The sequence below is a fragment of the Cupressus sempervirens genome, chromosome 3 (assembly GCF_028749045.1).
Source record: "Cupressus sempervirens isolate cs-2001-9-10 chromosome 3, ASM2874904v1, whole genome shotgun sequence".
In the NCBI taxonomy this organism is placed as follows: domain Eukaryota; kingdom Viridiplantae; phylum Streptophyta; class Pinopsida; order Cupressales; family Cupressaceae; genus Cupressus; species Cupressus sempervirens.
This window is the reverse complement of record NC_143120.1, coordinates 1,079,597,570-1,079,623,009: the sequence shown is the minus strand read 5'-3', so window position 1 is coordinate 1,079,623,009 and position 25,440 is coordinate 1,079,597,570. Positions and strand designations below refer to the sequence as shown.

The window sequence follows — 25,440 nt, the reverse complement described above, 5'->3', positions numbered from 1 at the left end:
GTTGAGACGGCATTGGTTGCTGAGAATATTTGTTCTAGATAGGAAATTAGGGATAGGTCCCATAATCAGAATTCCTCCCAACAGTCAGCTCAACAAAAACCCTTTTGGAAGGGGAATTAGAGTCATTCATCAGGGCCCTCAAAGGGGCCACAAACATAGCAAAAGGGACAACAGGACACTAAGCAAAAACCATCACAGGGGTACGAGGGCTGTAAGCCTAAACAGTGGCAGTCACAGGGCCCTATACGAGATCAGAAGCCACAAAGCCAGTATATACAACCAGATAGGAATCAACAATCCTCTAAGGGAGATTATAGCGGATCTAGTAGAACTAGGGGTCAACAACAGTTCAGGCCACAGGGAGTATAGATTCAGACTTGCGGACCATGTTATACTTGTGGCAGTATGGGTCATATTGTGAGGGAATGTCCACATGGTCCTACGGCTAGTAGACAATGAGGGACTACTTCAAATCCTATAGTGGGTGACATGGGCAAGTCCCATAGGGTCTTTGCAGTAGTTGATGACCATCAGGATGATCATCAGGCTACAGTGATTGAGGCTGTAGGTATGATTAGTGGATTTGAGGTGACAATATCATTTGACTCTGGAGCTACAGACTCTTTTGTTTTGCCATCTATAGTGGAGCATTGTAGGCTAGTGGAAGCTAGACAAAATATTAATTGGGAAGTTGAGCTAGCTTCAGGGACTAGGGTGTTGGTTGATTCTTTGATTCATAAGTGCCTAATTCAGATAGATGGTATGATCACCACTTCAAATTTGCATATTACCCCATTGGGATCCTATGATGTGGTCCTTGGCATGGATTGGCTTAGTGCCCACAATGCCAAGGTGGATTGTCACTGAAAGAAGATTGAGTATGTAGATGAACAAGGTACACCAAGGTTGATTTTGGGAGTTCAAAAACCAGTCTCCCTCCATATGATTTTTGCTATGCAACTTAAACGGTGCATGCAAAGGGAATGTCAATTGTATGCCATCACTATTAGTGATAGCGAGGAAGATATCAGGGAGAAACCCTCCCTCAAAGATTATCCAATATTACAAGAGTACGCAGATATGTTTCCATCGGAGCTTCCCAGTATGCCACCACCTAGGGCAGTTGATTTTCACATTGATCTCATACCAGGAGCTGAACCTGTATCTAGAGCACCCTATAGCATGAATCCTCATGAGCTCAATGAGATCAAAATTCAGCTAGAGGAACTTTTGGAGAAGGGCCATATTCAACCCAGTGTGTCACCATGGGGAGCACTGGTAATCTTTTTAAAGAAGAAGGATGGATCACTTAGGCTATGCATTGATTACCGATAGCTGAATAAGTTGACTATCAAGAACCAATATCCATTGCCCAAGATTGATGATTTATTTGATTAGTTTCAGGCTGCACGAGTATTTTCTAAAATTGACTTGAAGTCAGGATACCATTAGTTGCCCATCGTGGAAAGTGATATCCACAAGACTGCCTTTCACACTAGATATGGTCACTACGAGTTCACATTAGTGCCTTTTGGTCTCATGAATGCCCCAGTAGTATTTATGAGTCTCATGAATGGGGTATTCCATGCCTTCTTAGACAAATTTGTTGTAGTGTTTCTTGATGATATATTAGTCTATTCTCGAGATGAGAAGGAACACGAAGAGCATCTACAACAAGTGTTGCAACGCTTGAGGGAGAATCAACTCTATGTTAGCTTATCAAATTGTACCTTTTTCAAATGGGAAGTGCATTATTTGGGTCCCATAATATCAGGAGATGGGATCTTGGTGGACCCATCTAAAATTAGAGCCATCATGGATTGGCCAGCCCCTACTAATGTTTTAGAGTTCAAGAGTTTCATGGGGTTAGCAGGATATTATAGATGATTTGTGGCAAGTTTTTCTAAGGTAGCTCACCTTATTACCTCTCTACAGAGAAAGGGGAAAAAGTTTGAGTGGATAGAAAAGTGTAAAGAAGCCTTTCAAGAGCTCAAAAGAGCACTTACAAGTGCACCCATTTTAGCATTACCTGACCCTTCGAAGGAATTTTCCATTTACATAGATGCTTCCTTAGAGGAAATAGGAGCAATCCTTATGCAGGAGGGTCGAGTTATAGCTTATGAATCGAGGAAACTCAAGGGGCATGAGCTTAATTACCCTACACACAATCTTGATCTTGTAGCAGTGGTTCACGCGTTGGCACGATGGCACCATTTCCTCTTAGGACAATGCTTTGAACTTCATTCAGACCACCAGAGTCTGTAGTACATTTTCACTCAGCCAAATCTTAATGCCCATCAAAGAAGATGGATGGAGTTTTTATGTGAATATGATTTTGATGTACATTACATTAAGGGTAAAGAAAATGTGGTAGCAGATGCCTTCAGTAGACGATGTCATGAGATGACTTCAATGGTTATTGGTACAAATTTGAAGGAACATATTTTGCATTGCCTACCTGAGGATGAGTTCTATGTCAAGAATTTTTCCAGATACACCAATCTTAGAGACCCCGTGAGGGTAAATTTCTGGATTATTCATTAGATTCTAAGGGTCTATTGCAACATAAGGGCCGCATTTATGTACCCTCTACAGGAGCCTTATGAGAGTTCATTATTTTGGAGGCCCATAGAGCACCTTATGCAACACATCCAGGGGTTAAGAAGCTTCATGCAAACTTGAGGCAGTTATATCATTGGCCAGGGATGAGAATGTAGATTTCCAACATTATTGCAAGGTGTCTAGAGTGTCAAAGAGTTAAGACAGAACATGGTCATCCAGGTGGACTTTTACAGCTACATGAGATACCCGAGTGGAATTGGGACACTATCTCCATGGATTTCATTGTGGGTCTTCCAATGTCTTCTCGACGTCATGATGCCATCATGGTGACAGTTGACATTTTGACCAAAGTTTCTCACTTTTCACTAGTTCGTACCACTTTCACAGCACCCGCAGTGGCACAAGTATTCTTGCAAAATATTGTTAGACTCCATGGCATACCTCATAAGATAATATCTGATAGAGACTCCTTGTTTACATCATCTTTTTGGAGGGAGTTGCAAACATCACTTGGAACGAAACTCAACTTTAGCACAGCTTATCATCCTAAAATAGATGGGCAAACATAGAGAGTTAACCAGATCCTTGAAGATATGCTACAAATGTATGTGATGGATCATCAGTCCAAGTGGGAAGAGTACCTTCACCTAGCAGAATTTGTTTACAATAACAGACATCATACTTCTATAGGCATGCCACCTTACCAAGCCTTGTATGGGAGACCTTGCAAAACTCCGCTAAGTTGGGATAGGATAGAGGACAGGGTATCCATAGGGCCATAGTTGGTCAAGGACATGGAGCAGCAAGTAATTTCAATTAGAAAACACCTCAAGGAAGCCCAAGATAGACAGAAGAAATATGCAGATGCTAAGAGGGAAGATATGGTGTACATGGTTGGAGAGAAAGTATTTCTGAGGGTGCGACCTCATAAGAGTCCAATCTGTTTCAAAAAAGGCTCTAAGTTAGCACCTCATTTTGTGGACCCTTTTGAGATTTTGGAGTGGATAGGGCTAGTTGCTTATCATTTAGCATTGCCACCTAGCCTGTCACGCATTCACGATGTATTTCATGTATCTATATTGAGGAAGTATATATATGACGAATCTCACATCATAGATTGGGATGCTTTGCAGGTGGAGTTAGACGAGAAAATGACATTGGAGCCCATTCGCATTTTGGCTCGACAGACCCTCACACTTCAAGGTAGAGAACTGGACCAAGTTAGGGTCTAGTGGGATTGTTACGATGAGGTCTCATCTTCATGGGAGGATATAGTTCAAATGAAGGCACAGTACCCATATCTTTTTTATGAACTCTAGGAGGAAGTTCATGCCTAGGGGGGGAGGATGTGAGGCCTCACCCCAATCCATTATAGCTTAGATGTTTTGTGTACATTTTGATATCTGAGACCTCGATATGCTGAAAGATTTAGATAGATAGTAGATTTGTCTCATCCATAGAATTGATACTATCATAGTGTTTTACTCTATTATGTGTATAAAGAACCTGTTATTACATGGGAAGTACTCGAACATGTTTGGAGTAATTTTATGATATGATACTATTAGATTTTGATGCAATGTAAAATGTTAATTTCTAGTGTATGGAAGAATACTAGTTTGATTATGATGCTTATGACATGCAACTTTTAATATCTTAATACTTCTAGTGAAAACATTGGTGGATTAGGTTTAACCTGAATTATGTTGATAAAGGTTATTGTTAATTGCATTTATATTATGTATACTTATTTGATTCCTTGGAATACTGATGCTCGAGTTTGATGTGTAGGAAGTGGAACCATGGAAACTTTACAGGGAAACAAGGCATAGACACATGTTTAATGACTCTGCCAAGGTGAATCTTTGTAAAATTCATAAACCTCATTGTGATGTGTTTATTTTGTGAACATGTGATGCATGTGTGTGGTATGGTTCTCATGTAAAGATTTGAATGTGTCATGGAAAGTGTTTTGGTTCTTTTGTGTGTGTCACTTGACACTTATATTTTTCATGGGAAATGACATGTTAATTGTCAATGGATCATATGGACACCTTGCTCAATGTTATATACCACAATTAAGGAACTGGATTATTGTCTTAGTTAGGAGAGGTTATCGCCTTTGGAAAAGAAAATAGAAATTTGTATTACCTAGCTTTAGAAAGGTCATGAAGTAACTCTAAGGCCCAATGTGATTAAAATTAACCTTTCCCATGTTAGTACTATAGGTTAGGGGGTTATTAATGACCTTAATGGTTTCTAGTGGACTTAGGAGACCCCATGAAAATGACATTATTGATTGAATCCGAAAATTAGAGGGCTATAAATAGAGGCTTGGCTAAACATTGAACCTCACTTGGCAACTCTCTACTTTAGAGACTAATAGGATTTGAAGGAAGGGAAAGGAGCTCTACTGCAAGTATTCATTGCTTTTCTTGGAGGAAGGTTGGTAACATGATCCATGAAGTGTCCTCATTTTGCATGTAGAATAGAAATGGTGTTTCATTTCATTGTGGATTTATGGTGTCTTGTGGTGTATTTGTGAAGGGATCTTGTGTTACATTGTATGTGGTTAGTGTTGTGTGAGTCTTCTTGTGTTTTGGTTTCATGTTATATGTGTTATGAATTGGGTGTGAGGCATCACTCACCCTTGGGAGGGAAGAGATGCCTGGGGTGAAGGGGTTAGTTGGGCTCACACATGGAGTTGAGGAGTTCTCCCTTGTGTGGAGATGGTTATATATGTTTCATGGTATGAAAATTGTATTGCTCTCTTGCATCTTGGGAGGTATAAGGTGGTATGAAGAAGGGAAGATGTGAATTGCCTCGAAAGGGTATTGTGATATTGGGAAAATCTACAGATTGTGAATAAAGGTTATGGAATTCTCCTCATGATGAGAGCCCACCTACACCTGTTTCTTGATTCATTTTATGAATCTTTGTGCATAACCTTGGAAGGGATGTGTTGTGATGTCTTGTGTAAATCTGATTTTATTGTAGCGTATTTGCATGGCATGAGAATGTGCTATATGCAACCATTTATGTCTTGTTTCCCCGAGCTCGGTGGGTGTCCTCCTTGAGGCCTAGGTTGGGAGGTGAGCCTCCATGGTTTCCAAATTTTTCTTTCTCTTGCAGGTTTTCACTTGAGGAATTTGGAAATTTGATGGACAAGAAGTTCATTATTTACCTAGTATTGACATGGAGGAATGAACTCCTTCCGAAGATGAGTATTCTTGTATGGCAATACATTGTTAGTAGTTTCTTGTAGAGAGACTTCAAGGTATTTTGTTGAATAATTCTCCATCATGTATTGTGTTGTATAATTCTCCATTATGTATTGTGAGTAAAGTCTTCATCAACTTGTGGTTATTGGAGTAGTGTTGATATGTTTATCATTGCTTATATTGATATGTGATTAGAAAGGAAGTAGGAACATACTATGACTTGAATCATACACTGCATTCTTTCATCTTGATATCTTGTTCTTTTCTCAAATTTCTATAAGAAAATATTGTATGAGATGTTGCAACATATTATCCATTGCTGTCATGATCTCTATGTTATTAGATTGATTAAGGACCTTGTGATCAATTATAAATCTTATATAGTGGAGAGCAATTGCATTGATAGATAGGAATATTTTTCAAGCTTTGCCACATATCATGGAAAGGATTCATTCGCTTTTGAGTACTAATTGTTTAAGACATGCATACAAATGTTGATATCTCTTTGCTATGTTCATGAGAATTATTAAACTAGATTTTGATGTAGCTACAATAGCAGATCATGTTAAGCATGGTTCATAATAAAATGGTAAGCTGACATTACTAAGAAGGTACCCTAAACTAAGAAGTAAGACCCATAGACATAGATATATTTATACAAGACTTGTAGAAGCACATATTACACTCTGGAAATTGTATGGTAAACACAAAAATACAGTTCATGCTATTACAGACTAATAAAATAATGCACTTACAATAAAATAATAATATATGGTTAGTCGAATAAACTTTTCCAAAAGACTCTATATTAATAAAATCCTAACTTAGACCTCATAAGATGTGACCTCATATTCCTTGTGAATAAAATTACAATATATATATATATATATATATATATATATATATATATATATATATATATATATATATATATAAATTAATATCAAAAACTCAAGGCTCTGACATCATAAATGTGAAAGGAAAATTTAAACATTATTTATCGATTCACTTAGATAATATAATTTAAAAGAAATTAAAAATATATATATGATGACCCAAGTGGGTGGTCACATCTCCCTGTCTTCTGCCTAGGTCGAATGGAGGAAATAACCAAATCAGATTTATGTTATAAGTCAACTAAATTTATTTACCTTCAGTCTTGTTGCAATCCCATCATATATTGGGTGCCTCCTCCTTCACCAAACATATTAATGAGGGTAGGTGTTTTGCAGATTCAAAATTTTCCTTATCTTATAGTCTTTACTCTAGCCAAGCACGTGGCAAATTTTTTTAAGAGGTGGCGGCCACCAAAAAGAAAGCATGGAGTTTAAGAAGTTTAAAAACAAAAGCAACCTAAGTCATCCCTTAATCATGACCTTGTCACTTTTCCATAGACGCCTAGACCTAGGCATGAGGTAAGGGACTTAATGTAATTTTCTTTGCTCACTCACGTCCATGGAAAAAAAGTCTTGCACGTGTTGCAAGGTAGTTTAGGAAATTTTAAAAGCTTTAGGTAAATGGCAAGTTTCCTAGCTAGGACCTAGGAAATAAAACTAGCACATAGGATTTGCACCCATAGGTATTATTAAATAAGAGTTATGGGAATTATTAAAAAAAAACAAAATTAGTGGAATTTAGAAATAAATTTTAGTTTGAAGAAATTTAGGAGTAATATTTAGATAAAGAGGGATAATAGTGTAAACATATAGTAGATTCAAATAAGGTTATTTTATTTAATTTGTTTGGCAATGTTTAAAAGTGTATTAGAGGTAATATAATTACTTAAATATAATAGTCAAGATACACAATTTAACCATATGTTTGTTATTTATTTAACCTTAATTTAATTCTATGTTATTCACGTAACAACAATATAAGATCTCTAGTGGTGATAGGTATAACCTTAGTAGTGAGAATAAATATTATAAATCATAGCTTAAAAGATGTGAAGGAGGTTGAAAATAATAATAATACTGAACAAACCTAACAATGACTAACTAATTAAATAATGCTAGAAATGGCAATGCCAATCTAATGGATAATTTAGCACTTAAAAACTAAGGATTCAACAATGATCATATTCTCATAGTTTCCCTCAAACCCCTACTATTATGTTGTCACTACGTAAAGCCCCACTTGCACAACCCATAGTTTGTTTCCAGTCCAGAAGATGGAAAGCTCATTACATCACACCATGGATAGCAGTTCAAAATATGATCGAGTTATCATTGTCTTCTTCTTTAAAAAAAAACAAAAAATTTATGGTTATATTTTCCTTTGTGACAATTATGGCATGAAAATTAGGAATCTACACCTAAATGTTATCTTATTGATTGCCCTTGAATTTGTACACATTCCCCAAGTACCTCCCTTCTTTAGCACTATGATAGTTGGCACTGCACATGGGCTCACACTCTTCCTTATCAACCCATGATCTAATAATTCTTGTACTTGCTTTGCTATCTCCTCATGTTGACTAGTTGTCATCTTATATGTTTCCTTATTAGGAAAAGATTCCCCAAGGATGAAATTTATTTGATGGTTGATGTCCCTCTTAGGTGGCAATGTTGGCTTCCCATAACTTAAAATTTCTTCAAATTGGATCCTCCATAAAATTTAGCATACTTGTTTCATAATTTCTCCCAACTTAGATGCTCTTATAGAATATAGAGTGTGGAAAGTCCAATCCAATAAGAATAAGGCTTAAGAAATATTAGTCGGGTAATCAGACATGCCAAATGTTTGCTTCAGGTTTCATGGTTGACAACTTAGAAAAGATGAATCATAGGTTCAATATCAACTTGAGGAAAGGAAAACTTACAAGTATAGGTACTAATGATGATCATGATATTTTGAAAATTAATTCTTCTTCACATGAATTGAAGGAAGTTTGTAAACACATTTCATCAATATGTAATAAAGTGGTGGCAAGTGGGTTAGTTTAGTGTGCCATGTTTGTTTGATTGAAAATCCATGATCTTATTGATGAAGGGTGCTCCCCTTAATACCACTAACACAAAACAAAAATAAAGAAATAACAACAATTTGTGAGAATAGAATATGGGCTTCTTATTATCACCACAAATGCAGAATTATAAAATTTTAAGATACAATATGCCAACCCACATGGGCACCTTCCTTACAATAATTCGCATGACAGAGTCATGAACTATCAACCAAAGTTATCCTAGACAATGTTTCAGAATTCCTTAAATAGGCACTTTTACACCACTTAGGGAGTTTATATATGTCAAACTATAACTTTAGGCTAACTCTAAAATTACATATAGAGTTGGTCTGATACACCTTTGTCACTTATTTTGGAAATTTTTGTTTGCCCAACTTTGGAAGGCCATAATTTTTGAATTTTTTCTCTAATAGGCTATTATAACCACTTTTTGAAATCCTTAGCTTCCAATCTACAAGATCTAATTCACACAAGCTCTAATCGACCCCATTTTGGAGGCCATCTGAGGCTTCTAAGGTCTTCAACCATGAGCCTAAAGTTTTAATACCAAAGTTTCACACCAAAAATATACAATAAATCCATTAATAGGCATGATATGGCACTAAGCCTCAACTCGTAGTTTGATATATCCAAGATGAACATCCACCTCTAAAATTGGGACACTCCAAGCTCATATAACTGACTTACTAAGTAGTAAGCTTTCATAAACAAAAATGTTGCACTGAGACAACCCTTATTCAAGAAATAAAAAGGAAATTTTTTTGGATGATGCAAGATTGCTCTTACACCTAGGATGCTCCTACATCAGACACAAGGGGTAATTTGAGAAGTTACCCCATCACATCTTAGGTATTTAGAGGAAAACCAAGATGGTCAACCTCCTCCCCTGCTAGCCATGATAAATATTCTATTGGCCTCCCTTTGCATTTGACCAAGTACTCTTTATAAGTTGTGTTCCTTAAATTTTTCCAAAACACTTGTCCAATATCTCCTCAATCTCCTTTGTACCCAAACTAGCTACTGGAATACTCCACTATGCTTCTGCAACTTCATCTCCATCACCTCATTCATAATACTCTATCAAATATGAAATATTAAATACTAGTGAAATATTCAATTCAGTAGGAAACTCTACTTCATAGGTATTTCTAGAATCATGCCTTTTCACTATCTTGCATGGTCCAAACTTCTTCATTTCAAGCTTATTATATGTACCCATTGGGAAATGATTCTTTCTCAAATGAACCATGAATCCATTTCTAATCTAAAATTCCTTATACCTCCTTTTTAGATCTATCTTAGCCTTATGCTATGTTTCATCTTTGCAATGTGCTTCCTCGCCTCCTCATGGATATTCTTCAAATGTTTAGCAAATTCTTCTACTTCAGCACTACTTATTTCTCCTTATCCAATTGTCTCAATTCATGAGAATTTTTGGGATTGCTCCCATATACAATCTGGAATTTTAATTTACCAGTATTCCTATTGATAGAATTATTATATTCAAATTTTGCCTAATGTAAAATCAAATCCCAACCTTTTGTCTTATCTCCAACTAAACATCTCAGCAAATTCCCCAAACTTTGATTGATAAATTTTGTTTTTCCATTAGTTTGTGGATGATGTGATGAAATGAACTTCAGCTATGTCTTCAATTTCTTCCATAATGTATACCAAAAATACCCAACACACTTGGTATCTCTATCTGAAACTATACTCTTTGGCAAACCATGTAGTCTCACCACTTCTTTAGAAACTAACTCCACCACGTGAAAAACATCACTAGTCTTCTTACACTAAATGAAATGTGCCCTTTATGAAAATTTGTCAACCACCACAAATATGGGATCATGCCATCATTGTGTCCTTAGTAAACCAAGAGAAAAATCCACGTTGATATACTCCCATGGCTTCTTTGGTATAAGCAATGGCTGATAAAATCCAATATTCTATTTTATTTCTTTTTCCATTTGACATACTCTACACAAAGTTCTTTACATCTTGCTACAATTGTGGCTAGTAATAATTTTCAGCAACCAAATCAATGGTCTTATCTCCCCAAAAATGTCTAGCTAATCCTCCACTATGCTTCTGCTTGATGAGATTCTCCCTCATAAAACTTATGAAAATGCACAATTTACTTCCTTTAAATAGCATATAATCTTGGATTATGAAATCCAACCACTTTTCCTTGTCAAGTGTAACAGGTTCTATACAAGATTTCCAAGGTTCACCAAAATCAGGATCCTCTAGATACAAACTCTTGACTTTTTTAACCCAAACACCTCAATCTGCATCTCTGCCACCAAAAGTTGTCTTCTACTAAGAACATATACAACTTGGTTAGACTTCCCACTCATGTGTTTCAAAACAAATGTATAACTTTGCAAAAACTCAACCACATCAAATGTCTTTGGCTTAATTTTCCTTGGCTATTTAAATATTGCAAAGCTTGATCACTAGTATACAAAACAAACTCCTTAGGAAGAAGATAGTGTCTCCACTTCTTCAATGCTTGACCTATAGCATAAAATTCTTGATCATAAAGAAAATATTTTCTTTTGGTATCATTCAACTTCTCACTAAAATAAGAAATAAGTCTACCACCTTGGCTCAAAAATGATCCTATTTTAGTACCACCAACATCACAGACTTGGAACACCTTGTTAAAATCTAGAAGTGCTAAAATAAGTTGTATTGTAACTTTCTATTTCAACAAATTAAAACTCTTATCTTCTTGTACAATCCACTTAAATTCTTTCCTATCCCCTCTCATTGTTTTAGTCAAAGGCCCACAAATACTATTAAAACCTCTTATAAAATTTCTATAAAAACTAGCCAGTCCATAAAAATATCTTACCTTAGTTGCACTCCTTGGAGTAGGTCATTCAAGGATAGCCTTCACTTTCTCAAGGTCCATTTCAAACCTTCTAATGAAACTACAAATCCAATGTATGCCAAGTCCTTCACAAAACTACACTTCTTTAGATTCATTCATAGCTTTTCTTCCCTCACCTTATCAAACACCTTATTAATATGCATCAAATGCTCCTCTAATGTCTTACTAAAGATGAAAATATCATCTAGGTAAACAATGACAAACTTACCCAGGAATTCCTTCAATACCTCATTCATGAGTCTCATGAAAGCACTCGGTGCATTGGTTAGCCAAAACAAATGAGAAACCACTCATATAATCCTTCTATTGTCTTGAAGGTATTATTCCACTCCTCTCCTTCTCTTATGCAAATTTGATGGTACCCACTCTTCTAATCTATCTTTGTGAAATACATAGCTCCACTCAAACAGTCCATAATATCATCCATCCTTGGCAATGAAAATATGTACTTGATTGTGATATTGTTGATAGCCCATGAATCTATGCACATCCTCCATTCTCCATTCTTCTTTGGTGCTAATATTATTGGTACAACACATGAACTCAGACTCTCTCAAATCAACCCCTTCTGAAACAACTCATAAACTTGTATGTTCAACTCTTCACTTTCTGATGGTGTCATTTTGTGCACTTCCTTGTTTGGAAAATTGGCTCCTAGAATCAAATCCATCTGGGAACTAATCTTTCTCACTAGGGGTAATCCATCATGCACATTATCTAACATAGTATCAAGAAATTCTCCCAAAAAAATGAAACTTTTGCAGGTACCTCCTCTACTTATTCATTACCATCTTTTGGGATTATATAATAGCAAATATAATTATGCTTCATACCTTGGAGAAAATCCTTTCCATCAACAAAACATATTATGGAAGCACTACATGCATTTTCTTCTTTCTCCTTCAATGGCTTCAACTTATGTTTCAATCCCTTTTTTCTTAGCATTTAGGTATTTCCTCACCCATCATCTACAACATGCTTATAAACTACCATAGCCTACCCAAAAACATATGACATATGTCCAAAGGTATGGTATCATAAAGCACCTCATCCTAGTAACTTCCAATTTTGAACTTCACTAGGCACTGCTCATTGACCATGACCTTGTCATCATCCTACACCTAGGCAATACTATATGGATGCGAGTGTTTCTACCTCTTAAGATTTAAATTCATGACCATCTTTTCTAACACTAGATTATAAATGCTTCCTCCATCAATGATCACATCACAATACATATCCTCACATTTGCACCTTGTGTGAAACAAACTCCTTCTTTTATCAAGTTCGTTCTCACCACTTAGCAAGACTCTCCTATTAACTAGGACTTGTCCTCTTTCAACATCTTTAGAATATGATGATTTGGCATGTTCATCAACATGCACAACTCTAGCCTGGCCTTCTGTTCTTTGATATGTTCTTCCTTGGCACTAGGAATATTTAAATGTTCTATGCAGTGAAAATTTTTTCCACAAAAACCTCCTCTTCAAAATCCTTTCTCTCTTCCTCTTCCTCTATGATCTTTATTGTTTTAATCATGGAAATGATCAAAAAAATTTCCCCTTTGATTCTGACTATTACTTGTTGCCTCATCCTTTTTCTTTTGATCATCATTTTTGCCTCTATAAGATTTTCTACCAAATCTTCCACTGCAACTTCCTCCACTATTCTTGTTATCAAATTTTTTTGCTTACCTTCTCCTCAAATATTGGAGAAAGCTGGTATGCCTCCTCAATACTAGTCATTCAAACTAGACTCATCTCTTCTTGAATTCTTGGCCTTAACCCATTAAGATAATGAAAAAATTTCTCCTTACCAACTTTTGCATGGATGATTCTAATGAGAACTTGGTAGAACTCTTCAGTATACGCTTGAATAGATCTTCTTGCTTGCTTCAAGCCTTGCATTTTATTTAGCAAATCAAGCTCATAATCCATAGGAATGAATTGTCACTTCAATTTATCTATCAACTAGTCCCATTTGGTGATTTTTCCTTTCCTCTTGTATTTCGCTCCAACTGAATCTCTTGTGACCCAATCTTTGCATGTCTCTTCAATTTTTCCTTCATAAACTTGACCTTATCAAGATCCTCAATATCTTCATCCTCAAAGTATTCCTCCAATTCATTAATCCAATTGATCATATCCTTTGGGTTAATATTTCATAAAAATGTGGGAACCTCAAAGTTAGGTCTTTTTCCAATCTTGGAGATGGCCTTAAAAAGATTGTCTTCCTCTAGGTTCAAAACTGCCTCTACTTCTATATTTTCTTCTTCTTTATCCTCATCCTCACTTTCATCTCTTCAGGAAAGATTTATTCATGTATGCATTTTTTCTTCAAATTCTTCCATCTATCTCTAGAGGTCTCTAAAACCCTTATGTGTAACACCTACAAATTTTCCACCACACTCTCTTCGTGGAAGCATTTTTGCACTTCTATTGAAACCCTAGTGCAAATTGCCTTACAATCGATGACCTGTCTACACACTCAACCCAAACCGTGATCCTAGTGCAACTATCTCATAGTTGGCGATCTATTTAAACACTCAAGAACTTTTTCTCTAATACCACTTGATGAAGGGTGCTACCCTTAATATAATAAACACATAATAGAAATAGAGAAATAACAACAATTTGTGAGAACAAGATGTGGGTTTCTTATTATTGCTGGAAATGTGAAATTAAATTTTTTTGGAATAGAATATGCCAACCCACATGGACACCTTCTTTACAATAATTTGCAACAAAGAGATATGAACTATCACCCCAATTTGTCATAGACAATGTATGGGCATCCCTTAAATAGGAATTTTTGCACCACCTAGGAAGTTTCTCAACATCAAACCCTAACCCTTGAGACAAACTAACTCTAAAATTACATATAGAGTTGACTCAGTACACCTTTGACCCTTATTTTGGAGATTTTTTTTGGCCCAACTTTGAAAGGCCATAACTTTTGAAGTGTTGCTCTGATTGGCTATTATAACCACTTTTCAAGATCCTTAGCTTCTAATCTACAAGGCCTAAATAGCACAAGCTCTAGTCAACCCCATTTCAGAGAACATCCGGGGCCTCTAAGGTCTTCAATGGTGAGCCTGAAGTTTTTATACCAAAATTGCACACAAAAAATCTACAAAAAATCCATGAATACTCATTATATGGCACTCAACCTCTACTAGTAGGCTAATATATCCAAGAAAAACATCCACCTCTAAAATTTGGACATTCTGAGCTCGTATGACTGAATTACTAAGTAGAAAGCCTCCAGAAACAAAAGCACTACACTGAGACAACCCTTATTCAAGAAACAAAAAAGAAATATCTTTGGGTGATGCAAGATTGATCTTACACCTAGGATACTCTTGCATCACTTATTCTTATACCTACCAATAATTTATCTCTTCAAGGGTGTCATAATTTTCAAATTTCTACTCAAGTATTTTTCCCTGAGAAATGTCAAAATCAACAATAATTTTAAATGAATGGAGAGACTAAGGCACTACCAAAAGTTTAAAAAAACTTATCTCTTCTTCATATAATTATATGATGATAGAAAATGTATATAATTGGAAAGATGGGGATTGTGACAACCCAAGAGGAGGAATATTCAAGATTAAGAAGAAACATACTAATATGACATCTACTAAGCCAATTATTGTAATAAAAAAAGATAGAAATGGTACTAATAAAGTTGAAGCCAACTATAAATATCATAAAACCTTTTGTGAGGAACTTCCCAAGTATTTAAAGAATGAAACCACCTATCCTTCTTTTAATGTCAAATTGAAAGATCAAGTTAGAGACACTACACTACACACACATACCTATCTAGATTTGAACCTGAGCACTGATTGCAAGTCAACTAGCCTCACAAGATCCAATTGGAATTATGGTGATATCATAGTTTCTCTAAGTACTTCATTAGAATATATGGGAAAGACTTATTTTAAATTAGCAAGGACTGAAGAATTGTCAACCTAAAAATACCCTAGCATGCCCTAGAGATATTTTGGATGCCATTATTGTATCTTAAGTAATTAATGTCATATCTTAATAGTATGAGTGAAGAGTTTGTAATTAATATTTAGATTACCATTATCATGTGCAAAATATAAATATGGAGTTGCATAGGACTTTGGTTTTACCTAAGAATTACAACCAATGCAGGTACTCTTCTTATCTAAGGAGGATTTGATGTAGCATAAATCCATAGTTTATTAGATGCATTAATGCAACTATGTAATCAAATAAGTACACTTGTGTACAAGAAACTTCTCCGAATAATATAATTATTGAATAAATAATCACATGCATTTGATGAGGAGACCTATTATAGAAGATTAAATTCATCCCAAAGTAGAATTTCTCATCCAAACTAAAGAGTTGTTGTGAAAGGGCATGTTTTTATGTTAGAGGATGTGCTTTAGTTGACATATGAGGATATTGGTCATATTTTTTTAGAGGTAGTAGAATATGTCAATATAGTTTCTCTATTGATCAATGAATTGTAATATTTAGAGAACTATTATTCATGGGATGAAGTTCCATATGTATAGGTTAGAAAGCCTTTATGCAGACACCTAAATCATGACATTCTTTGATAGATGGATACTTAATGCACTTGGAATTCACCAAATGTGATGTAGACACCAACCTTATATTTCATGATAGGTGAAATCTTGTGGAGATCAAACTTTTCTATATTAAAGATATGATGTAAAGAAATATTATTCAGTTGAGGTACATTAGTATTGATGAGAAGATAACCAATGTTCTCACCAAATCAAGCTTGCTAGAGTCAAGTTTGTGAATTTTCAAGAAAAGCTTGAGATTATCAAGAATTTAGCCCTTATTGAGAGGGAGTCTCAAAATCAATGACTTATAGAGATGTACTATAATGTGTTCTTCTTTGTGAGAGATTTTTGAGATGCAATCCCTTGTTAATGCATTCTTCTCTATAAGGGAGAAGTTTTAGGTACAACCCCTTGTTTATTAATACATTATTATCTATGAGGGATAATTTTGAGGTAAAATCTCTTATTAATTCATTGTTCTCTATGAGGGATAAGTTTTAGGTACAAGCCTTTATTAATTCATTATTCTTTGTAAGGGATAAGTTTTAGGTGCAAGCCCTTGTTAATGTATTCTTCTCTATGAGAGAGAAGTTTGAGATGAAAGCCCTTGTTCCACCCTCTGGGACCAGTGATGGGAAATCTACCCTCTAGGGTATCCATGGTGGATGTCATGTGAGAGACTTCATGACTTAGTACTTGTATTTATTACCTTCTAGGAGTAGCCATGGAGAGTTTCATGATGAGATAATGACATTACTTGAGTGGTTATGTGATTAGAAGTTATCATTATTTGTCTTTCCATACATTGTCATATCCATTATGGATTCACCCTCTAGGAGTAGCAATGGTGGATGTCATGTGAGTGAATCCATGACCTCACACTTGTGTTCATTCATACTATAGGATTCTCCATGGTGAATTTCATGTTGAGACGATGACATCACATTGATCAATTCCATGATGAGAACTTGTGTTCATTTGCATTTCCATTAATATAAGTAACCATGACGTACCCACACTCTGGGAGTAACTCACATATTAAGAAGGATTCCTCTCCAACTAAGAGGGATTGTTAATATTATTGTAGCTATGGTTGGATTCCTTCAAGCCAACATAGATAACCTAAAGGCTGTGATAATATAACTATATTTATAATATAAATTATTGTGATAATATAATTTATATCAATTTGTTAATTATCCCATTATCCAATATAAATATTAATTAATGGAGCCAACTTGGAAGAGTGGTGACCCTTGGTGAATGGCCACTAAATATTCCTCTATTATCATCCAATATATATACAGCCTACCAAATATTAAATTATATCTATAGAGAAGTGTTTGGGGGAGAAAATAACAATTTATTGTCTATAGTTGGGAAAGCAAGGCATTTCCCATGGTTAAATAGATACCTAAAACAATATATCTTTTAGTCGAAAGATTATGATATAAACTCTTCACATAGTAAAAATTGTCAATGTTATGTCTTCAATCCAATGTAATTGAACCAATTCCAATCATTTCTAATAGAACCCAAAAAAAAAGTCCAAAACCCCTAGTTACAAGTTTTCTAATTTGGAGTTTACAATTTCTACTTAAACTCATATTTGTAGCATAGTAAGGATGAGATCTTTTTATTAGATAAAAGGATACATCTAATGTTGCAAACTTACTGTGTATAACTATCAACTTTGTGAATAAGAATGAATATGTGATGCTTAAGATCTGATTACATGTTCATGAAATTTTATGATCATTTCATAAATTGGTGTTAGTTGCTAGATATTTAATTGCGGGACAACTGGGTGATGAGGGTTGCATAGTTACTTTTAATAAGAAAAATTGGAAGGTTTCAAAAGGCTTCCTTGTAGTAAAAAAAAGGTATGAATTTAGGAAACTTATATCTTTATATAGGTAATATTATTCCTTCTACTTTAATTGTTTCAAAGAAAAATAAATGTTTAGGAATAGTTGTTACAGTTGAACAAGGAGAACAAACAAATGTTGTAGATTCTAATACAACACTATGGCACAATAAAATTGGGCACATGAGTGAGAAAAATATAAAATTAATTTATTCAAATAAAGTCTTAGGTGGTCTAAAATGTGTCAATATGAATTTCTGTGGAAGTTTTTTGTATGGAAAATAAAAAAGATTTAGTTTTGTAATGAGTGGGAAGGAAAAGAAAAATGAGAAATCAGAGCTTGAGCATATAGATGTTTGGGGACCACCTTAGACATCTTCTCTTGGTGGCTCTCATTATTATGTTATGTTCACTAATTATGCAACTAGAAAAGTTTGGGTTTTTTTCCTTAGACATAAATCTAATGTATTTATATCTTTTAAGAAATGGAAATGCTTGGTTGAACTTGAGGCTAGTAGAGAATTAAAATGTCTCATATCCGATAATGGTGGTAAGTATTGCAAAAATGAATTTGAAGATTATTGTTCCACTAATGGTATTCATAGGTAGAAAACTATTCCAAGGACTCCACAAGAAAATGGAGTGGTTGAATGCATGAACATGAATATAATGGAGTGTGCAAGGAGCATGAGGTTTCATGTTGGGATACTCTTAAACATATGCATGGAGCCTATCAATACCATTGTATATTTTATCAATAGTGGTACCTCTACTCCTTTGGACTATGGCATTCTAGAGGAAGCATTGACTGGTAAGAAGGTGAGTTATTCTTTTCTCAAAATCTTTGTTTGTGAAGCATTTGCACATATAGATTCTAAAAATAGAACCAAGATGGAATCTAAATCAAAGAAATGTGTAATTGTTGGATATGGAATCAAGATGAATTTAGTTATAGGCTTTGGAATTTTGAAAATCATAAAATTGTAAGAAGCACATATGTCATATTCAATCAAAAAGTGTTGTACAAATATCTATTGTAGCAACATGAGAAGAAAGAAAATGATTATATGGTGTTGGAGGATACTCAAAAGGATGGTGTTCTAGCAGTCCCTCATACTCTATAACAACCTCAATAAAAATAACACACACCCCAGTGAATGTTAGACAATCAACAAGGCTAAGTAGACGTCCCAAGAAAAATCTCTCTTTGTAGTCTATTTTATTAATTGATGGTAGTGACCCTGAATGTTATGATGAAGTTGTGCATGTGGATACAAAGATTCAGTAGGAGTTTGCAATGCCAGAAGAAATGGAGACTTTACTAAAAAAATAGACTTAGAATTTATATAAGTTACTTGCAAGTAAAAGGGTTTTACAGTATAAATGGATTTATAGGTTGGAAGAAGAGGACGGAGGTAAAAAAGTATTTAAAGTCAGGTTAGTTGTAAAATGATTTGCATATAAAAAGACATCAATTTTGATGAGATATTTTCTCCTATTTCAAAATGACTTTTATTTGTACAATTTTGAGTATTATGGCTATTGAAGATTTTTATTTGGAGTAGCTTGATGTTAAAACAAGTTTTCTTCATGGTGATTTAGATAATAAATATATATGGCACAACCATAGGGATTTGAGGTCAAAGATAAGGAGAATTTACTATGAAGATTGAAGAAAAGTTTATATGGCTTGAAGGAAGCACCTCAAAAATGGCATCTTAAATTTGATAGTTGTATGAATGAGCATGGTTATTGTAGGTGTCATTCATACCATTGCATTTATTTTAAGAGGTTAGATGATGAAAGTTACATTATTTTATGTGTGTGTGTGTGTGTGTGTGTGTGTGTGTGTGTGTGTGTGTGTGTGTGTGTGTGTGTGTGTGTGTGTGTGTGTGTGTGTGTGTGTGTGTGTGTTTATGATATTCTTCTAACTAGGTTTAACATGGATTACATTAAGAGGTTAAAATAATAGTTAGCACATTAATTTTCTATTAAGGATTTGGGGGCAGAAAAATAAATCCTTGACATAAAAATTTGCAAAGATAAGAATAACAAAAAATTGATATTGTCTCAGGCTAACTATATTGAGAAGGTGTTGCAATATTTCTCTATGGGGAATGCCAAAGTTGTCAACACACTGTTTCCTAGTCATTTGAAATTGAATATGAATTGTGTCCAAAGACAAAAGAAGAGGGGAATAATATGTCCAACATACCATATGCTTCAGTTGTAGGGAGCTTAATGTATGTCATGGTATGTACTAGGCCAAATATTTCACATGCAATGGGAGTTGTTAGAAGGTGTATAAGTCATCCTAGAATTGAACATTTGAATGAAGTCAAATGGATTCTCATATATTTGAGAGGAACATTCAATAATATTTTACATTTTGAGGGCTCTACTACTTATTTATAGGGCTATGTTGATGTTAGAATATATAGTCCACTTATATAATTGAGAGGGGTAGTAAATTTTTTATCCAACTATTGTCATGATAGTCAACCTCATTAAGTCTTAATTATATGAGCAATATAATCAAAAACCACAACAAGATACTCATGCACAATAACCCTAGATATGTTAACTAGGGAAACCCTTGATCCGAGGGAAAACCATAGTGGGGATGGTACCCACAAGATGATGTACTAATATAAATAGTCCTTGTTAGAGGATGGACCTTGTTAGGATTCTATGAAAACATTCAATATATATCAGTCCTTGTTAGGAGACTTTGAATCCCTGTTAGGAGATTCCAATTATATTTGGAGTTTTGGAAGGTAGATGGACCCACTGTCCAAATAGCTTTAGGGGCAAGACTAATGAATCCACTATCCAAATGATCTATGTATTATTCCTTGTAGAATAATAGAATTGAATTGTAATTCTCCTTCCTCTTTCTATGAACTCTCAACCAGACTTTTGCTCCTTTTGATCTCAATACCAAATCACAAACTTTACATCCAATAATCCCTTGGATCACTCACTCAAATTTACCAAATACTCTACTCTTCTTCACACTTCCTTTTAATACTTCACATTCAATATCTTCTCAAATAAGGAAAACACTTTCCTTTATAACAATTCCTCAAAAAAATTCCTTGAGTTATCCTTGAGGCTTTCTCAATTAATTATAATAAGACCATAATAAGATGATTAATTATTTTGCAACCACATAACACTATCATCTTATAGTCTATGCAACTTCTCACACATGTGACTTCAAGACTTGTGAACTTATTTACATCATCATAAGACTATTCTCTATCAATTTATTACTTCATGTACCTTGATTATATTTATATTAAGAGAAAAAATCCAATCATCAAAAACTACTTCTCAAGTACTTTGTTTCTGCACTACTCTTTGAAAATCATGTATATCTTCTATATCTCTTCATATTATGTTACAAGAACTTAACCTCATCATCAAGACATAGTGTGGAATATGTCCTTAACTACACATCACCTAATAATCAAGATATTTTTTGTATGATCATGAACTATGTCTACTACTCTGTCATTCTTTAGAGAATTATTGTTGTGTTAACATCAATGAAAAACATAGTCATGAATGCAACATGTCAATATTGTTACAGGCTCTCCAATGCTTAGGATACTCCCCCAAAGGAATACCATCCCCTTGCATTGATGGAAACATAGATTAAAAGAAATTTAGGTTCCAAGAATACAAAAAAATACTCTACTATTGTTGCTTCTATTCCCATCTTTTCAAATCTTCTTCATCAATAAACTATGAAATCCTCTAGAACATTTCTCTATTATGCATCTCTTACTATTGGAATCAATTGTTCACATGATTATAAACAAATCTCAACTTCTCCCTTGTACAACATAGCTTTATTCTTATTAACATGAATATTTCTAAATCTCCCTAATAAGGAATAAGGATGTGCTCATTTCTCCCCCATTCACCTAGAGAATTTTTTTCATGTATGTATCTCCCCCATTGACATCAATGAAAAAGACCTCAGTATGCCAATCAACTAGTCCAAGTCTTCAACCAGCTCAAATGTCCAAAGATTGTTCAAGACTAATTACCAAGAGTCCTTAATGAATTTGATCATCACAAATACTCCCTCATATAGGAAGCATTAGCATCTAGTCAAATCGAACAATAGTGCTCTGTACTACTAGACTAATACAATCTCTACATCATTTACTTTGAAGTAGGTAGGGGCATAAGCCCATGCATTCCTCTCAAATACTCAAAGGTATCTTTAGGTAAGGGCTTTGTAAATATATCTACTATCTAATCTTTAGTGTTGATATCCTTTAATTTGATCTCGTTCTCTACTACCTTCTCTCTCAAAACATGATACTTAATAGATATATGCTTAGTCTTAGAATGTAATATAAGATTCTTAGATATATTTATTGTACTCGTGTTATCACAATATATGATAATAGGTTCTAAAAATTCTATCATAATATACTTTAGCATCTTCTTCATCCACATGACTTGATTACAATTATTTTTTGTTGTTACATACTCTGCTTCAGCTGTGCTCTATGAAATACAATCTTGTTTCTTGCTTACCCAAGAAAGCAATCTTCCTCCAAGAAAGAAAGCTTCACCACTGGTACTTTTTCTTTCATCCATGCTTCCTACCCAATCTGCATCAATATAAGCACATAGAGTGAAATCACTTGATCTATCATACCATATCCCACAATTAGATGTTCCCTTCAAATATCTAAATATTCTCTTTACTATTGCATAATGATACTTTTTAAGATCAACTTGAAATATAACTACAATCCCAACTCCATTTTTTATATTTGGTCTAGTGTGATTCAAATATTGCAAACTTCCAATCATGGATCTCATTTCTTTTTTTCAATTGCAGGTGTCTCATCCTTGCTAGATAACTTATGACTAGTTATCATTGGTGTACCAATAGGATTACAATTTTCCAAGCCAAATATTTTCAACAAATCTTTCAAATACTTAGCTTATGAAATGAAAATTACATCACTATTTTGCACAATCTATAAACCTAGAAAGAACTTCATCTCTCCTATCATACTCATTTCAAACTCATTCTTTATTTCTTTAGCAAACTTATCACTTACTTCATCATTTCCTCCAAATATTATGTCATCAACAAATATTACTATTATTAGCAAACCATTCTCAATTTCTTTAAAGTACAAGTTACTATATGTCGTACCTTTAACAAATCCAAGCTTTGCCAAATACATTTCCAACCTCACATACTAGGTTCTAGGTGCTTCCTTTGGACCATATAGAGCTTTCTTCAATTTACATACTGTATCTTTTCCTTCTATTAGAGAGAAATTTTCAGCCTACTCAATGTATACATTGTCTTCAAGTTCTCCATTCAAGAAGGTAGATTTGGCATCCATCTCATACTTAGAACTTCTTATTCATTTCATAGGCCAAGAACATTCTCACTACTTTGATTTTGGCTATAGGAGCATGTGTTTCCTCATAATCTATGCCTTCTTGTTGTGAGTAACCTTTGCATACCAATCTAGCTTTATTTCCCACAACTTCAATTTTTTCCTGAATACCCATTTAGTTCCAATAACATTCATGTCTTTAGATCTTGGAACTAATTCCCATGTGTCATTCTTCATAATCTGATCCAATTCTTCCTTCATTTCTTGAATCTAATGATCATCTTTGCATGCCACATCTAGACTCTTAGGTTCAACTTAAGAAATCAAACATAATTCCTCATTTACTCTTCTTCTTGTCATCACTCCATCTTTTCTTCCAATTATTTTCTCTGGAGGGTGATTCTTTGTCAGATTCTTGTTAGAGATAGGTGTTTCTAACTCAACTCTTATCTCTTCTCCTAGTTCATATCTTTGTTCTCCTCTTTGCTCAACAATTTTCACATCATTCTTCAAATCATTGTTAGTCTCAAATAAAACTTCTATATTCTCTCTAAAAATTCTAGCATCTTATTCTTCTTCATCAAAATTGTAATCTATCATATTTTCCTTAATTCTAAATTTTTCATTTTACATTTGCATATTCAACTATTGTCTTGGATCTATGATTAAAAGATCTATAAGCTTTGTTTTTCAAAAAATAACCAAGAAAAATATCTTCATCACTTCTTGGATCAAACTTACCAACATCATCATCTCTCTTTATGTAACACTTGCTTCCAAAGACTCTAAAATACTTTACTAATAGTGTATGACCAAACAATAATTCATAAGGGATCATGTTCATACCTTTATGATATATACTATGTTCATGGTGTATACTGTTGTATTGATTACTTCTCTTCAAAATGTATTGGATACATCATTCTCAAACATCATTTCTCTTGCTACCTTTGATACTAATATGTTTCTCCTTTTTGTTATTTCATTTTTCTTAGGGGTCTTAGGTCAAGATAGTTGTCTCTTTATTCTATTCTCTTCAGAAAACATGTTAAAATCTCTAGAGGTAAACTCTCCTCCTCTATCAAATCTTAAACATTTTATCTTAACACTAGATTCATTCTCAACTCTATTCTTAAATATCTTAAACTTCTCAAATGCTTCAAATTTCTCTTTAAGAAATACTACCCACATCATTCTAGTGAAATCACCAACAAAAATCATGAAATACCTTTCTCCATAGAATCCTCTTGTCTTGGTAGGGCCACTTAAATCTCTGTGAACAATCTCTAACTTCTCTATCATAGTAAACTTCTTGCTGGGAAATGATACCTTCTTCTTATTATCCATGATACATTCTTTGCAAACAACATTAGTAAGCTTCATTATCTTAGGCAAATCTCTTACTACAAATGTGCTACTAACCTTTACAATGTTATCAAAGTTTAAATGAAAAAACCTCCTATGCCATATCCAACTATTATCTACTTTAGCAACCAAACATGTTATTTTAGTAGGATTCAAATGAAATACATTACCTCTAATCTTATACCTATTCCAATTAGTTTACCATTTTTATCTTTTATAATATAGGTCTTTTCTGTGAATTGCAACTAATAACCTTTATCTACCAATTGTCCAACACTCAACAAGTTATGCTTTAAACCATCAAAAAATTAAACATCATCAATGTTAGTCTTTCAATCAAGAGTAATAGATCATATTCCTATAATGTGATAGGTTGTATTGTTCCCAACTCTAACAATAACTTCATCATGATTCTTGAATTTAACAAAATTGTTTATATCACTAGTCATGTGATATGAACATCCATTGTCTATTATCCAATCAAGATTTTTTCCAACTTGGGAAACTAGAGCCTTTTCTTCTCTAACTTCTTTATCAAGCTCATCTTCTTTTTGGCTACAGATCCTAGTTCATCATCACTTTCAGTCTTAACTCTTTCATG

At 34.2% G+C, this 25,440-nt stretch overlaps 1 protein-coding gene across 1 annotated transcript; it reads left to right on the top strand.

Moving 5' to 3' along the window:
- Window positions 1-489: 489 nt before the first annotated feature.
- LOC149570508 (uncharacterized) lies at window positions 490-867 on the top strand. Its single transcript, XM_089817206.1, has one exon. The coding sequence runs from the start codon at window positions 490-492 to the stop codon at window positions 865-867; it is 378 nt and encodes a 125-aa protein (XP_089673332.1).
- The last annotated feature ends 24,573 nt before the right edge of the window (window positions 868-25,440 follow it).